This window comes from Musca domestica, unplaced genomic scaffold, assembly GCF_030504385.1.
Source record: "Musca domestica strain aabys unplaced genomic scaffold, Musca_domestica.polishedcontigs.V.1.1 72, whole genome shotgun sequence".
Classification (NCBI taxonomy): Eukaryota; Metazoa; Arthropoda; class Insecta; order Diptera; family Muscidae; genus Musca; species Musca domestica.
In genome coordinates this window covers 1,676,910-1,694,978 of record NW_026712388.1, presented here as the reverse complement: position 1 = coordinate 1,694,978, position 18,069 = coordinate 1,676,910, and the positions used below count along the sequence as shown (strand labels likewise).

Below are 18,069 nucleotides of genomic sequence, written 5' to 3'. Positions count from 1 at the left end.
ACCTCCCCCACCAATCATAGAAAATAATTTACCTCATCGGCTCTCTCCATTAAGTACGTATTTCCCCGCCAAGAGTCAAAATTTTGAATAATTTCAACTCTTATAAAATGTGAAATAAGAGACTCATGGCCTTCAAATTTCACACATCCCAATTTTTTTACCAACACAAGATCCCAAATCAGGAACGGATCACTTCTTCTGGTATCTCATCTCCCACAAGGAAAAACATTTTAAAAATTATAACCCCTTTAAAATGTGGCATTTGTCTTTAAGTTTTGCACATCTCAACATTTTTACCAAAGAAAGATCTGGTATGAAGATGGAATATCTCGGGCCACTACTTCTGGTACCACGCCCACAAAGAGTCAAAATTTAGAAAAAATATATTTTTCAGAAAATGCGTAATGAGCACCCGATTCCCTTCAAACTTCACACATACCAATTTTTTTATTAACGAAATATCTGGTGCGAAGATGGGATATATCGGTCCACTCCCTCAGATACCACCCCCACAATGGTCAAAATTTTAATAAATTACTTAACTTCGCAAATTCCAATATTTCCACTAACAAGATCTGACCCCTTCTGGTATCTCCCCTACAAATGATAGCAATTGTATGTATTTATATATTTCATGACTTGCGGAACATATCAGCGATGCTTTTCATACTGGTATATCTCCCTCAACCAGGGATCTGATGTGAATATGGACTCTATCGGCCCTCTGGCACCTCTCCCACAAGAGTTTAACATTTTAATTACCATTTATTTGCATACCAATAATTTTATCAGTATAAGTTGAAGTGGAGTACTCCGGTCCGATATATTAGGTATCTCACGCATGTTTCAACATCTTCCAAAAATTATCACATATCTTATAAAATGTAGATATGGTGCAACTCTGGTACTTTATAAAATTTATAGCAGACCTTGGACATTCCAAAAGGACTCAGCACCATCGCACTCATCACGCGCCACACAAGAATGGTTACAAAATGAGGTTCCTCGCTTCATTTCCAGCGCACAATGGCCACCAAAATCTTCGGATACCAATCCGTTGGACTCTTGTGTCTCGAGGATTTTGGAAAGCAATGTTGGCACTAAAAAATACCAAAGTGTCGATCACCTCAAGCAAGTGCAACATTCTGCCAGCGTGTGACTGTTTCATTGGCCGTTTGAAGGCCATAATTCGTGCCGAAGGTGACCATTTCGAACAAATCTAAACTTATTCTAAAATTTGATGCTATTTCCGAAATTTGTCTTTGTTGCAGTTTTTTTTATCTCACTCAAAAAATTTTACCAAATTTTGATTTATAAAAACCTTTTTTTAAAAAAATTTATGACTTTTTCCCAATTGGCTGTAGGTTTTTTTATATTTCATTTTTAGAAAACTTTTAGTTCGAATTAAAGAAAATGTCGCCTTATCTCAACCCGATACAATAGCAGTGACCCACTCAATACATTTCAAGGTTCCATTTTTAATGGTTTCGACTGGGCTTTGTTATGTCGGATTTTTAAGAGCCAAACTAACACAAAAAAGCGTGAAATCTTTATGTGAATTGCTGGTACGGTCCATATAATTTAATGTTTTAAGGTTATTTCAGGCAAATGTTGAGCGTGACTGTGCCTCAAATAGTTCATCCACTTCGTGCTATTTCAGGACACTCTTTCCTAAATTTTGGCAGATATCTCACAAATGCATGCTTCAATATTGTCTTCCAATGCAATGAGTGACACGGGCTCGCCTGTATAGATATAACATAGCTCCGCAAAACTAGTTTCAAGGCGTTCAATCGTTTAAACCAGTGTTGCCAAAAAAACTAAAAATCTCTTTTTAGTAATTAAACGCCATTTTCATAATTCTAAAAAAATAATAGCATTTATTTCAATTTTACTTTCTTCACATCACTTAAACGCTAATACCACCTAAATCTAATCTATAAAAACGCTTAAAAATAACAATTAAATAAAATCTTAAAACTAACTCAGATAAAAATACCACATTTTAATTTATTATCCCACCCCTCTTACATTTCATCAAAATCTCCCCGTTCGGTCATCTCCATGAGAGCCAACACCTTGTTGTACAACAACTCACGCGAATCAATGCCCCAGACGAAATCTAAATGATTAAATTTCGGATCGTTAACCAAAAATTTGCCCACAACATTAGGTAGACCTTGGCGCAATTTCTCCACATCCTTGGGTGTGGCCAACCAATCGTTTAGCGAATAGTGTAGGGCCACCTTGGTGCGTACATTGTCCAGTTTATAGTCTGGTGGATTAATGCTACCATAACGCCAGTGGTTGCGTATCCAACCATAATCGTATTGACGGAAATGTCCGCTATGTTTCAGCTGGCCGTAGTGTTGCATTTGTTTGGTGGCAGCACCGGCTGGGGCATGACCCAACACCACCGGCAGCATGGTCTCGTTCATTTGCTGTTTATCAAAGCCGGCCACCAGGAACATGACATTCGAGCAGATTTCTTCGGTGAAAGAATCCTCATCGCATACGATTTGATTGAAAAGGGTAATGAATTCGTTGCTGGGTAAAAATTCATGGGCCCCGATTAGTTTGAGCAGCATCTGGGGAGAGAAGAGGAGAAGGAAAAAAATTAATCTAAAAATAAGAGAAATATTCATCTTTTGCTCTTACCGCCAATGGTTCCTGAAAGAAGGCCATAAATTCCACCACCGGACTCTTGGCATGCTTGATGTAGGCCACTGGGGCCAGAGCTTGCATCAGCAGCACCTTATCACACATATCCGGACGTTCGCTACACATAATGAAATATGTCATGGTACCTTGCGAGTGACCAATGTAGTGCAACTGCACCTCCGATGTCAAATCCAAAATATAATTAATTGTGGCCGGTAAATCGTATTTGCCCATTTCATGAAATGTGAAATCCCAAAATGCTGCATGCTTGGTCGTGTATTTGGTGTGATTGCGGGAATATGTGTTGCCGCGCACATTTGTCATCCAAACGTCGTAACCTTTTTCATAGAGCAGATAAGCTGTGGGGAGGGAGACATTTTTTTTTAGAAATTAGAATTTATATTTTTTGCTATTTGAAACTAAGGAAACAAACAAGTGAAAATACGTCAATCGAAGTGTTTTTTATATATTTTTTTTTTTTTGGTTCGGAGAGGCTTATTTGATCTGCATATTATATTCTTGACCTTAACCTAGTTATCAGTCATGCGAACTTGGGGGATTTTTGTTTAGATTGAGAATAATGTGGATTCATCAATACCCTACAATGCATGTTAGGCACTTTCGGAAGCCTCTCGGAAGTGGCACTTTTTATATATTTTACATTAAAAACTTAATTTTTAGTGGTCCCCATCTCCATCATCTTCACACCAGATCTTGTTATAGTATAAGTATTGGAAAGTGTAAAGTTTAGATGGAGTCAGATGGTCATTTCGCCTTTTATTAGAGATAAAATTATTGAAAATTTTGACCCATTGTTGGGGAGGTTCCAGACGGAGTGGAACGATATATCCCATCTTCACACCAGAAAAATATTAGGGAGTGTGAAATTAAAAAAATTATAAAATATTAAAAAATAAATATTAAATAAATACCAAATATTGAAAAAAATTGGATACTACTTAACTCCTTATATAAAGCCCACAGTACCAGAATTAGGAAGTAAAAAAACTCTCTATCATTTGGAAGGTACTTCAAAATGTAAAATATATTGAAAATACTGCTAAAATTTAATAATTCAGAATATTACGTGTTGCAGTTTTGGGGGGCTTCATGGACAAGTGGAATTCCAAATACTAAATCTAAAATAATTCCAGTTAGTAGTGTCGTCAAAATCATAAAAATTCCGAATGTTGGATTGCATCGTTATATGGTGTCCATAAGAAGACGTCTGTACAGTTTCGTCGGTTTCGGTCGGATTCCATTGCGAACGTCAAATTTAAACTAATTCCGATAAATCATCAAAATACAGAATATAGTGAGTGACCTACCATTACATCAAGATGTGAACCGCTCATGGGCAATTTCCTGTTAAAGGAGAAAGCATCCATTGCAGATACGAATTTTAAAAAATTCCGTTAAAAAGTGTGACACAACTTAACAAAATAACGAATGTCTGACGTACAGTTTAATGGGGGGCTGTACCAAAACGTAAACCTATATGGACAGTTTTATGCAAGCGAACACAAACTGCCAATTTACAGCAAATTCGAGTTAAAAATCCGACTAAAATAATCAAAAGCACTCCGGGGTTTTTTCTAAAACGTGGACCTATATGGATCTAAAATACATCTGAGTAATTTTTTTTCAGCCTACTTCATTTCCATCGAAAGCTAGAGTGATTTCGATAGATGGGGTTTCGAGGTATTACAAACGGAATGACAAACTTAATAGACCCTCCATACAATGGCAAAATGAATTTCGGAAAATTTCCCTCTCAACTTTTGGGAAATTACATTTTAAAGGACCCCCACTGCATAGAAACTAAGAACGAAACGGTGTCGAGAAAATTTGTGATTTTGAGGCAGAAACCTGATAAAGTTCCCTTATATGAAACCTATACGAAATAGTCCATCTGTGGGCATGACTTCCGTGGCACCGCCCGTTTTTATGTATTTTTAAGGTCTTGGCCATATCGTTTGAGGAATTTAATAATCCTTGCATTTAATCTACTGAATTTTTCTGGAATTATGCTTTTCCTGTTGCGCAGTGTAATTTTTAAGAATATTTTGGCCAGTATATCATTTTTTTCAATAAATGTTTAAGGTAGGGCGGAATTCACTTCTCTATATAGGTTACATGTGATTTACGGATCTTCTATTTTATAATCTATCTTCATAATTCACTGAGTTTCTGCTGTCTATTATCCAAATTAAATTAAGGTGTAATATAGGGTCCCTCATAAAAATCTTTTAACTCGTCCTATATATTATTATTTAAAGCATTCCGTTGAATTTTAAACAATATTCAGTATTGGTACGGATCAATACAGTTTTATCATCGATTTTTTCGAATCAAATCATATTATACATATTAACTTTTTTGTATAACCCCATAATAATTCCGGATTTAAATTTTTCTCATTCATGAAACAACTTATATTCCAAATTGCTGCACTGAGGATCCCTAGGTTTAACAAGGCCCACATATACTCTGTTCCAGAACCTGCAAGAATCTACCAGTTTTCCAATTGTTATACCCTACACCACAAGGTGGTCAGGGTATTATGTCTTTGTGCATTTGTTTGTAACAAGCAAAAGGAAACGAGATAGACCCATGGTTCTCCTTTTGATGATCTGCATAGAATCACATTCTGACTCGATTAATACATGTCCGTCCGTCCGTCCGTCTGTCCATGTATTTTTGTAAATAAAGTACAGTTCGCGTTTATTGCCCTATCCAGATGAAATTTTGCACAAATCATTCGTTTGGCCCAAGGACGAACCCTGTTGAAATTGCAGAAAATCGGTCAAAATTTAGATATAGCTCCCATATATATCTTCGTCCGATTTGCCTTTTATTGTGCACCAAACGTGTAATATCAGCCCGAATAGTATGGAATTTTAAACATACAAACAAATTAGGCCTGAAAACAAGTATGCCAAATTTGATCGAAATCGGTTCAGATATAGCTATAGCTCCCATATATATTGTTCATCCGATTTGTTATTTTTGTCCTCCGCAGCCGTAATATGCACTCTGTAACAACAATATTTGGGGAAATATATCAAATACAGCTCAGAAATACATTTACTAAATTTTATCGAGATCGGTTCAGATTTGGATATATCTCCCATATATAACTTCGTCCGATTTATCTTTTATTGTGCACCAAACGTCTAATATTTGTCCAAATGGGATGGAATTTGGCCCTTACGACCGAATTGAGTCCGGAAACTAGTATGTCAAATTTGGTGAAGATCGGTTCAGATTTAGCTATAGCTCCCATATATACTGTACATCCGATTTGTTACCCACAGCCGTAATAGGCACTCCGTAACAACGATATTCAGGGAAATATATCAAATACAGCTCAAAAATATCTTTGCCAAATTTCATCGAGATCGGTTCCGATTTGGATATAGCTCCCATATATATCTTTATCCGATTTCAAATTAATTGTGCCCCAAATGGGCAATACAAATCCGAATTTAAAAGATACAAATGCTTCGGCATATTTAGTCCTTTGAACTTTAAATTTTAATTATAATCATAGTGTGTATGATTGAATTCTCCCATAAAAACTTGTAATGGTTATGCGGAGCTCTACTAAATTAGCAAAGGGGTGTACGATATCATAAAGTCGGCCCCACCCGACTTTAAGATTTTCTTTACTGGTTTCGATATTATAAAGGGAAAGTCGGCTATCGTCGTAAAAACTTTCACGTTCTTGCAGTTCTGCAAGAGATTGTTATATTGCTCCTGGGTCTGGGGCTGAATCCTATGAAAATTTGAAATGCAAAATATTTTCTATAAAATTTCTATATGAATTGTTCCATTTCACAATTGCATAGAACAAAAATGACAACCTTAATCTCATTTGTTTCTTAAAAATTTTCACTGAATTGCGTTTTTCTTGTTCCTCATCAGGGGAATCTCTTCGGAAGACGCTAATATTTTAGAATCTTTTTTTGCATCTTTTTTTTTAACAGAAATATATTTTTACTTTTCGAACATTTTTAGAGATCATAGTTTTTTATGGAAAGCAGGACGTATTTTAGGGCCAAATATTATTGCCTTAAAATTTCCTCTTCCAATTAAAAATTATGAATTCTACTTAATTTTTCACACATCGGAAATTTCCATTTTTTTTTGTTAATTTTTTTCTTCAAAAATGGTTCCTTTTTTCACTTCAATATTCTGTTCATATTTCCACTTGTTATTTTAATTTTCAATACCACACACCATCCGATGATTACTCACCTAATCCCTTATTGGGGCCCATCATAACCCATGTAGCCGATGAATCCAAAAGGCCATGGGTCAAAAGTACTGGCATAGCCCCGTGATTGGCAATGCGATGTAATTCCAAAATATAGCCATCATCAGTGATGGCATGATGCACTTCCGAAGGATAACCATATTTCTTTATTAGATCGGGCTAAATGGGGTAGGGGCGAAATAAAAATTCACTTTAAAAAAATTCTCTACACTTTGTTCACGCACACACAAACACTCGTGTTTTCACTTCAACCAACCGTTTTCAATATTGAATCCTCAATAATATCCGGATCAATGGTAACATCGCCCAACAACGATTTCATGGAACTATGAACTTGTTTTTGAATCTTGGAACTGCCCTCATCGAAGACCATGCCGGGGAATTTTGGTATATCAAATAAATTTATGTTTTGCAGCGAAAAGGACCATGTCGCTGGTGGGGCCTGCGGATCATCGGCCCAGCAATAATTTGCACTGAACAGCAATAGCAGAGCTACACAATTTTCCGTTATTCTCATTTTCGCGCACACGTCGTCTTTATTGTCGCAAGTCTTTAAGTTAACTGATCGCAAAATTCTCAAACAATTCCCAGGGTTCTCAATGAACCGTTGGCGTTGTAGTCGTTGCCGGTTATGTTGTCGTCTCCGTTTTATTGTAGATTATTATTTATATGTTTTTTGTTATTATTTTTGTCATTATTCTTATTTTCATGAATGAGTGAACATGCCGCCGCCTGCCTACCGGTCGGTTGGTTTGTATGTTGGGCGCCATCCCTCTCTCCCTCTACGGGGCTATTTATTAATTGATCAATTTAAAAATGCAAAAAAAACAACAAAAACAAAATCTCTCAAGTGACACTCTCAGTCAGTTGGCTTTGTGTTACTCTGTGAAGCGATAAGCCGATGAGTGAGCGAGCACTGAAAAGCAGACTTGTTATCGCCACCACATCTACGAGACATTGAATATTTCTGCCAGGCAATGAATGGGTGGTGTGTGGTGCGTAGAATTGGCAAAATTGACCAGTGCGGATTTGTTTTCTTTGTTTTAATGACGCCCTTCTTCACTCTTTCAATTGGCGATAACCTCTAAAGAGCCTCACGGGGCTTTTGTGCGTGTGGTATCGCCTGATAAGGCTTTGTATTTTCTCCATAGAGATTAGGGTCTGTTAGGGTAAATTACTTTGTCTTTTTGCAAATTATCAGTACTTTGTGAGTAATTAGCGATAGTCTCCGAGTGAGGGGCAAAAAATTATGCCTATCTCATTACTATAATGAGCCATATCCTCTATTCCAAGAAATGTTTAAATAAATAGATTTGTATTTTTACCATGTTTGTCAGTCAGATAGCATGTTATATTCCTGTGATGGTCCTTGAAAAACGACCTCTTAAAGAATTTTGTAACTATCACTAAGATATTGACCAATGAATCTATTTTTTTTTACCCTCATATGCCTAGAGAGGGTAAATATCATTTGATACGGCCTAAACGTGCCTCATCGAAATAATGGTTTTAGACCCTAGGTCTCTTTGGACCAAATCCGTTGAGGGCATTTGGAGTCGATCTAGCGATGTCCGTTCGTCTGTCTGTCTGGATAGATCGTGCGCACGACAAATCTCAAAGGGAGTGTCCGACTTGGTCCAAACTTGGTATATCGTAATATTATTATCAAATTTAGATCGAGTTCGGAGATGGGCAATATTGGTCCACTTCTTCTGGTACCTCCCCAAAAACAGATCGACATTTTGAAAGAAAATATTTGACCGTACAGAACCGGAAAGGACAATCCGATTTTGCTCCAACTTTGCAAATTATAATATTTCCATTAGTGTTACGTCAGGTGCGAAAATGGACAATATAGGTCCACTCCATCAAGTACCTCCCCCACAAAAAATTCTAAGGTTCTAACGATGGCGGTCTCTCTGTCTGTCCGTCGGTCTGTCTCTCTGTTGTAATCACGCTATCTTTCGAACGAATTGAGAAAGAAGAAAATTTTGCACACATGTTTATTTTTCCAGTAGGCAGGTTAAGTTCGAAAATGAGCCATATCGGTCCATGTTTTCGTATAGCCCCCATATAACGGTACCTCCCGATATTCAGTATTTTCATGATTTTAGCGACATTATTTACCGGATTTATTTCAAATTTTATATTTAAAGTTCGTAATGGGTACTACAGGCTATGTCAAAAAATTTCGCATGCAGGTCCACATCTTCGTATAGCCCCCATATAACGATACCTCCCGATATCCGGTATTTTGATGATATTTAGCAACATTATTCGCCGGAATCGTTTCAAATTTCGTATTTGCAGTTCGTAATGGGTACTACAAGTTATAACAAAAAATGTTGTATGCAGGTCCAAGGCATACAAAGGTATAGCCCCCATATAACGGTACCTCCTGATATTCGATATTTTGATTATTTTAGCGGCATTATTCCTCGGAATGGTTTCAATTATGGTATTTGAAGTTCGTAATGGATACTACAGCCTATGGAAAAAAATTGTGTATGCAGGTCCAAGTCTTCGTACAACGGTACCTTCCGATATTCGGTATTTTGATGATTTCAGCAACATTATTCACCGGAATCGTTTTAAATTTCGTATTTGAAGTTCGAAATGGGTGCTACAACCTATGGCAAAAAAATTCGAATGCAGGTCCACGTTTCATATCCGTTTTCGTATCCCATATAACGGTTTTGTGGCAGTTTTCGGATTTTTTTGGAACTTTTTAAGCTCCTTCCAAATTGTAGAGGGTATTAAAAGTTCGTCCCAGCCGAATTTAGCTGCTTTGTTACTTGTTATACCCTACACCACAAGGTGGTCAGGGTATTATGTCTTTGTGCATTTGTTTGTAACAGGCAAAAGGAAACGAGATAGACCCATAGTTCCTTTTGATGATCTGCATAGAATCACATTCTGAGTCGATTTATGCATGTCCGTCCTTCCGTCCGTTCGTCTGTCCGTGTATTTTTGTAAACAAAGTACAGTTCGCATTTATTGCCCTATCCAGATTAAAATTTGCACAAATCATTTGTTTGACCCAAAGACGAACCCTGTTGAAATTGGAGATAATCAGTCAAAATTAAAATATATAGCTCTCATATATATCTTCGTCCGATTTGCCTTTTATTGTGCACCGAACGTGTAATATTAGCCCGAATAGTATAGAATTTTGCACATACAACCAAATTAGGCCTGAAAATAAGTATACCAAATTTGATCAAAATCGGTTCAGATATAGCTATAGCTTCCATATATATTGTTCATCCGATTTATTATTTTTGTCCTCCGCAGCCGTAATATGCACTCTGTAACAACAATATTTGGGGAAATATATCAAATACAGCTCAGAAATATCTTTGCCAAATTTTATCGAGATCGGTTCAAATTTGGATATAGCTTCCATATATAACTCCGTCCGATTTACCTTTGATTGTGCACCAAACGTTTAATATTTGTCCAAATAGGATGGAATTGGCACTTACGACCGAATTGAGTCTAGAAACTAGTATTTCAAATTTAATGAAGATCGGTTCAGATATAGCTATAGCTCCCATATATACTGTTCATCCGATTTGTAATATTTGTTACACACAGCCGTAATATGCACTCCGTAACAACAATATTCAGGGAAATGTATCAAATACAGCTCAGGAATATCTTTGCCAAATTTTATAGAGATCGGTTCAGATTTTGATGTAGCTCCCATATATATCTTTATCTGATTTCAAATTAATTTTGCACCAAAAGGGCAATACAAATCCGAATTTAAAATTTACAAATGCTTCGGCATATTTAGTCCTTTGAACTTTAAATTATAATGATAATCATAGCGTGTTGATTGAATTCTCCCATAAAAAACTTTTAATTGTTATGCGCAGCTCTTCTAAATTAGCAAAGTGGTGTAGGGTATCATAAAGTCGGCCCCGCCCGACTTTAAGACTTTCTTTACTGGTTTTATTTGTTTTTTTTTTTTATTATTTTAATACACCTTTAAACTTGTCATATCAAATTTCGACCATTAACAACAAAGGTTTGTAAAATGTATTGCATGAATTGTCTCAATTTAGTAATCGCTCAAATACTTACGTATCGTCAATTTCAAATTGTTCCTAATTTATGGTTATTTTTATATTTATTACTATCTATGGAACGACTATGAGAACAAATTTCATTTTCTGGACTTTGTATTTTTGTGTCGTGGTCTTTGTTTATTTTTGGATCCGCAATAAGAAACTGAATTTTTTTTTGTAACCGGTCATTACCTGTTATTTTGTGTTTGAGCTATTCTTTGTATTTTTATATGCTTGTGTGACGATATCACGCTGTCTTATCACAAGTTTTTATTAAATTATTTGTATTTTTGTTGTTGTTGTTCTTGTTGTTGTAATATTTATTATTGGTGGTCACCCACCAATCAGGGGAGTGACTAATTTGCATGTCATGCAAGTTATGCAGTTGAATTTTGTGTAAAACAAAAATCGATATCATCTCACGGCAGCGCTCTCCAATCTCAGCATCTTGTGCGAGCTGTTTAAACCAAGGTTGCCAAAAGGCTAGTAAAAAAATTCCACCCTCATAATTTTTAAAAAAATAATTGCATTTATTTAACTTTTTCTTTCTTCACATCCCTTAAACGCTAATAGCATCTAAATTTATTCTAAAAAATCGCCTAAAAATAATAATTAAATAAAATCTAAAAACTAAACCAAATAAAAATACCACATTTCAATTTATTATCTCCTATTTCAGAGGACAGGTCACCTGCCCTCTTACATTTCATCAAAATCTCCCCGTTCGGTCATCTCCATGAGATCCAACACCTTATTGTAGAGCAGCTCACGTGAATCAATGCCCCACACAAAATCCAAATGATTAAATTTCGGATCATTGACCAAATTATAGCTCACAACATTGGGCAGACCTTGGCGCAACGTCTCCACATCCTTGGGAGTGGCCAACCAATCGTTTAGCGAATAGTGCAGGGCCACCTTGGTATGTACATTATCCAGTTTATAGTCTGGTGGATTAATGCTACCATAACGCCAATGATTGCGTATCCAGCCATAATCGTATTGACGGAAATGTCCGCTATGTTTTAGCTGGCCATAGTGTTGCATCTGTTTGGTGGCAGCACCGGCTGGGGCATGACCCAACACCACCGGCAGCATGGTCTCGTTCATTTGTTGCTTATCAAAGCCGGCCACTAGGAAAATGACATTTGAGCAGATTTCCTCCGTGAAAGAATTCTCATCGCATACGATTTGAGTGAAAAGGCTAATAAATTCGTTGCTGGGTAAAAATTCATGGGCCCCGATTAGTTTGAGTAGCAACTGGGTAGGGAAGAGGAGAACGGAAAAAATTAATCTAAAAATAAGAGAAATATTCATCTTTCATCTCTTACCGCCAATGGTTCCTGAAAGAAGGCCATAAATTCCACCACCGGACTCTTGGCATGCTTGATGTAGGCCACCGGTGCCAGGGCTTGCATCAGCAGCACCTTATCACACATATCCGGCCGTTCGCTACACATAATGAAATAGGTCATGGTACCCTGAGAGTGACCAATGTAGTGCAATTGCACCTCCGATGTCAAATCCAAGATATAATTAATTGTGGCCGGCAAATCGTATTTGCCCATTTCATGAAATGTAAAATCCCAAAATGCTGCATGATTGGTCGTGTATTTGGTGTGATTGCGGGAATATGTGTTGCCGCGCACATTTGTCATCCAAACGTCGTAACCTTTTTCATAGAGCAGATAAGCTGTGGGGAGGGAGAGGGGTGAAATGTTTTAGATATTATAATTAATAGTTTTTGCTGTTCGAAAGTGGGAATTACTTTAATCGAAACAAACAAGCGAAAATACGTCAATCGAAGTGATTGATGACTTGCGCATATTCTTGATCTCAACCTAATTATCAGTGATGCTGATTTTTGGGGATGGGGATTTTTGTTTAGATTTAAATTAATGTAAATTCACCAATACCCTACACTGCACCTCGGAAATGGCTAGTCTACGGCAATTTTTGGTATATTTTATACGAAAAAAGTAATTTTTATACCCTCCACCATACAATGGAGGGTATATTAACTTTGTAACTCCTCGAAATACCCATGTCAGACCCAATTCTGACATGATCACCGAAAAAATCCAAGTAGATCTAGCAATGTCCGTCTGTATGTGGCTATATTTCGCTATATTTCGAACGAATTGAGATAGAATGCTAAAATTTTGGACGCATGTGTATTTTGACAGGTTAAGTACGTAAAATGTATCGAATATTCGGTATTTTAACGCTTTTAAAGACATTTTTAAACCGGAATTGTCTTAAATTTCGTATTTAAAGCTTGCAATGGGTACTACAATCTATGACAAAAAATTGCGTATGCAGGTCCACGTCTTCGTATAGCCCCCATATAACGGTACCTCCCGATATTCGGTATTTTGATGATTTTAGCGACATTATTCACCGGAATTGTATCAAATTTTGATTTATTTGAGGATGCTAATGGCTACTACAACCACGGCCAAAAAATTGCGTATGCAGGTCCACGCCTTCGTATAGCCCCCATATAACGATACCTCCCGATATTCGGTATTTTGATGATTTTAGCAACATTATTCTCCGGAATTGCTTCAAATTTGAAGTTCGTAATGGATACTTCTAACCAAGACAGGAAATTGTGTATGCAGCAGGTTCACGTCTTCGTATGGCCCCCATATGACACCACCTCCCGATATTCGGTATTTTGATGATTTTAGCGACATTATTCACCGGAATCGTTTCAAATTTCGTATTTGAAGTTCGTAATGGATACTTTAACTCAAGACATTAAATTCTCTGTGTGGATCCAAATGTAGCCCCCATATAACAATACCTCCCTATATTCGGTATTTTGAAGATTTTAGCAACATTATTAATCGGAATTGTTTCAAATTTGGCATTTAAAGCTCGCAATAGGTACTACAGCCTATGGGAATTTCGCATGCAGGTCCAAGTCTTCGTATAGCTCCCATATAATGACACCTCCCGATATTCGGTATTTTGATTATTTTAGCGACATTATTCATCGGAGCTGTTGTAAATTTCGTATTTTAAGTTCGGAATTGGTACTACAGCATTTGACAAAAATTGTGTATGCAGGTCAACGACTTTGTATAGCCCCCCTATATTTGTATTTGAAGTTCGTAATGGATACTTTAACCCAAGACAGAAAATTGTCTATGTAGGTCCACGGCTTCGTTTGGCCTACATACAACGGTACCTTCTTTTATTCGGTATTTTGATGATTTTAGCTACATTATTTTCCGGAATTACTTCAAATTTCGTATTTGAAGTTCGTGATGGATACTTCAATCCATGACAGAAAATTGTCTGTGCAGGTCCTGGTCTTCGTATAGCCCCCATATAACGGCACCTCCCGATATTCGGTATTTTAATGATTTTAGCGACTTTAATAATCGGAATTGTTTCAAATTTGGTATTTGAAGTTCGTAATGGATATTACAGCCTATGACAGAAAATTGTCCATTCAGGTACCAGTCTTTGTATTGACCCCATAAAACGATACCTCCCGATATTCGGTATTTTGATATTTTAAGCGAAATTATTTATTGGAGTTGTTTCAAATTTGAAGATCGTAATGGATACTACAGCCTATGCTAAAAATTGCATATGCAGGTCCACGACTTCGTATAGCCCCCATATAACGATACCTCCCGATATTCGATATTTTGATGATTTTAGCGACATTATTCACCATTATGTTTTAAATGTCGTATTTGAAGTTCGGAATCGGTACTACAGCCTATGGCAAAAAAATACCTATGCAGGTCCTCATTTTCGTATCCGTTTTTCATTTAAACGATATTTTTTTAGGACTAATTTTTTTTTTAAATTTTTAAATTTCCTCCCAAATGGTGGAGGGTATTAAGGAATTAGCTGGGATTTCGTAATTTCAGAGTACTAAAAAGTACCAAAATATTGAGTAACTGCTTCAACCATAAACATTTTTCAATGGGGTCCAAAAAGGGTAGGAAAAATTACTAAAATGTACTAAAAAGTACGAGATTGTTATCGAACGATGTCGAAAAGAGCTGAAACTTTGCTTTTATCCGATATTGTATAGATAGAAGGTACATAGTAGTATAATATTCTTATGTAGTGATAGGTAAGGCGTAGTTTTTTCATTGTTTGCTGAGAGATGGAAAACATGGCGAAAACCTAAAAATTACTTGAAATCAGATATCCTTACAAGGAAGCTGTTCCAATAGTGGCCCAATATGACCCATTTCTATTCCAATGATTCTGGATGTAATTTAATGATCTCTATCAAAATGTTAAGGCTCTATCCTAAATGTTTCGAAACTATAGGGGTCCACTTGTATATGGTCAAAACTATATAAGGGCCTCAACAACTTCTGGCCGAAGAATCCAGAACTTCTTTGGATTGGATATTGGGTAATGAATCAGAGGAGTAAAAAAAAAGAATTTTGAAATCTTTTTGGAAGTTGTTATTTTTTTGGATTTTTTTCGAACTTAGTCCCTGGTGTCCCTTTATAAAATTACACTTGCTAGTTTCGCTTGAGGTTTTGTTTTCCGTATCACACTCCGTTTTATGTACCACACATGGTTTACTCATAGGTCTGATCTCACTCAAAAAGAAAATTCTTAACAAAATATCCTTAAATTGGATATTGGGTAATAAATCAGAGGAATAAATAAGGAATTTTAGTATCTTTCCGGAAATAGTTTTATTTTTTGGAATATTTTTTTTTTGGACTTAGTCCTTTGTGTCATTTTTTTAAATTACACTTGCTTTTTTCACTTATTTTTTTCTTTTTGTTTTTTCGTACCACACTCTATCTGATGATTACTCACCCAATCCCTTATTTGGGCCCATCATAACCCATGTGGCCGAGGAATCCAAAAGGCCATGGGTCAAAAGCACTGGCATAGCCCCGTGATTGGCAATGCGATGTAATTCCAAAATATAGCCATCATCTGTGATGGCATGATGCACTTCCGAAGGATAACCATATTTTCTTATCAAATCGGGCTAAATTAAGAGCAAAAAATATTCACTTTAAATAATTTTCCAACACTTTATTCACACACACACACACAAACATATTCACGTCGTTGTCAACCAACCGTTTTCAATATTGAATCCTCAATAATATTCGGATCAATGGTAACATCGCCCAGCAACGATTTCACGGAACTATGAAGTTGTCTTTGGATCTTGGAACTGCCCTCATCGAAAACCAAGCTGGGGAATTTGGGAATGTCAAATAAATTAATGTTTCCCAACGAAAAGGACCATGTCGCTGATGGGGTCAGCAGGTCATCTGCCCAGCAATAATTTGCACCGAGTAGCAGTAGCAGAGCTATATAATTTCTCGTTATCGTCATAGTCGCGCGCACGTCGTCTTTATTGTTGCAAGTCTTTAAGTTAACTGATCGCAAAATTCTCAAGCAATTCCTAGGGTTCTCAATGAGCCGTTGGCGTTGTAGTCATTGCCGGTTATATTGTCGTCTCCGTTTTATTGTGGATTATTATTTGTATGTTATTGTTATTATTATTTTTATCATACTTATTTTCATAAATGAGTGAGCGTGCTGCTTGGCTAACCGGGTGGTTGGTAAGTTGGGCGTTATCCCTCTCCCTCTTCCCTTCCCATCGATTAAAAAATGCAAAAAAAAAAAAGAAGCAAGATCTCTCAGTTAGTTTGCTTTGTGAAGCGATGAAGCTGCCGAGTATGCGAGCACTAAAAACCAGACTTGTTATCGCCACCGCATCTACGAGACATTGCAATTTTCGGCAATGAATGACTGTGTGGTGCGCTGAATTGACAAATTGACCAGGGTGGATTTGTTTTCTTTATTTTAATGACGCGCTTCTCCACTCTTTTAATTGGCGATAACCTTTAAAGAGATGTACTGGGCTTGTGCGTGTGGTCCAGTCTGATAGGGCTTCGTATTTTTGTCATAGAGAATAGGGTCTGTGTGAAATACTTTGTCCTTTTGCAAATTATCAGGACTTTGTAATTAGCCAAAGTCTCTGAGGAGCAAATATTATACCAATTTCATTATTTTTTTGAGCCAACCCTTTATTCCAAGAAATTGTGGCTAATGCGATTAGAATTGCCGCCACTTATAACGCATGTTGTATCTCTGTGGTGGTCCTTAAAAAAAGCGTCTTAAAGAAGTAAGTATATCGGCGCTATGGAAGTTAAGTATATCGGCGTTTTGAAAATTTACACCGAAAAATAACCCTAATGGAGTGGGCACATTTGCACATTTGTTGAACTATTCGGACTAGGATTCCTTGGACTCCATGTATTGTAGGTGTATAGCGTCTTAGCCAACCTAATAAGAGCTCCAAATTCCCCCCGTTCCCATATTTTTGTATACCCTCAGACATATGGCTACAGAGGGTATATATCATTTCTCTTTCTGTGAAAAAAAATATTTTTTTGACCTTTTTGGGTGAGGTACCAGAAGCAGCGGACCGATATATTCCACCTTAACACCAGACCTTGGATTAAAGAAAAATATTGTGATTTGTGTAATTTGGAGACAATCGAGCTTTTATATCACATTTTGGCACTTTGTGGGGGGAGGTACTTGATGGAGTGGCCCGATATTGTCTATTTTAGCACCTTATATATAGCTCTGATACAAATATTAAGATTTGCTAAGTTGGAGCAAAATCGGATTATCCTTTCTCTGTCTGTGTAGTAAATTATTTGCTTTGAAAATGATGAAATTTTTTGTCCGAACTCGATCTATGTTTTATAATTCTATTACGAGGTACCAAGTCTAGACCAAATCGGACCCCATCCCTTATCGTGCGCACCAGCCAGACAGAAGGACGGAAAGATACCCCGAAATCCACACCAAATGTCCTGAAACGGATTTTGTTCAAAGAGACCTAGGGTCTAAAATTTATATTTCGTTAAGGCACGTTTTGACCTATCCTTACACTCTTTCTAGTACCTGCCCCACAAAAGGTCGTATTTTTCCAAAAATATATTTTCTGCACGGAAAGAGAAATGATAATACGATTTTGCTCCAACTTTGCAAATCCCAATATTTGCGTAAGTTCTAGGTCAGGTGCGA

General features: G+C 36.8%; 3 protein-coding genes across 4 annotated transcripts in view; 1 reads left to right on the top strand and 2 right to left on the bottom strand.

Moving 5' to 3' along the window:
- The window catches only part of LOC101889686 (E3 ubiquitin-protein ligase TRIM9), a 500,815-nt gene that overhangs the window by 84,994 nt on the left and 397,752 nt on the right, over positions 1-18,069 (top strand). The gene's annotated exons all lie outside the window — the stretch shown is intronic.
- Positions 1,861-7,599, bottom strand: LOC101889354 (lipase 3). The gene is made up of 4 exons (XM_005180796.4): positions 7,197-7,599; positions 6,922-7,099; positions 2,659-3,020; positions 1,861-2,588 (listed from the first exon to the last, which is right to left on the bottom strand). Exons 1-4 carry the CDS (start codon positions 7,455-7,457, stop codon positions 2,028-2,030), a joined length of 1,362 nt encoding a protein of 453 aa, XP_005180853.1. The 5' UTR covers positions 7,458-7,599; the 3' UTR covers positions 1,861-2,027.
- Positions 11,520-16,401, bottom strand: LOC101889527 (lipase 3-like). Its single transcript, XM_005180797.4, has 4 exons — positions 16,099-16,401; positions 15,826-16,003; positions 12,345-12,706; positions 11,520-12,273 (listed from the first exon to the last, which is right to left on the bottom strand). The coding sequence occupies exons 1-4, from the start codon at positions 16,357-16,359 to the stop codon at positions 11,713-11,715; spliced, it is 1,362 nt and encodes a 453-aa protein (XP_005180854.1). The 5' UTR covers positions 16,360-16,401; the 3' UTR covers positions 11,520-11,712.

Coding starts and splice junctions, on each gene's coding strand:
- LOC101889354 (XM_005180796.4), bottom strand. CDS start 7,457: ATGAGAATAACGGAAAATTGTGTAGCTCTGCTATTGCTGTTCAGTGCA. Junction 7,100..7,196: donor AGGATTCAATATTGAAAACG/GTTGGTTGAAGT, acceptor TACCCCATTTAG/CCCGATCTAATAAAGAAATA. Junction 3,021..6,921: donor GGGCCCCAATAAGGGATTAG/GTGAGTAATCAT, acceptor CCCTCCCCACAG/CTTATCTGCTCTATGAAAAA.
- LOC101889527 (XM_005180797.4), bottom strand. CDS start 16,359: ATGACGATAACGAGAAATTATATAGCTCTGCTACTGCTACTCGGTGCA. Junction 12,707..15,825: donor GGGCCCAAATAAGGGATTGG/GTGAGTAATCAT, acceptor CCCTCCCCACAG/CTTATCTGCTCTATGAAAAA. Junction 12,274..12,344: donor TCTTTCAGGAACCATTGGCG/GTAAGAGATGAA, acceptor TTCCCTACCCAG/TTGCTACTCAAACTAATCGG.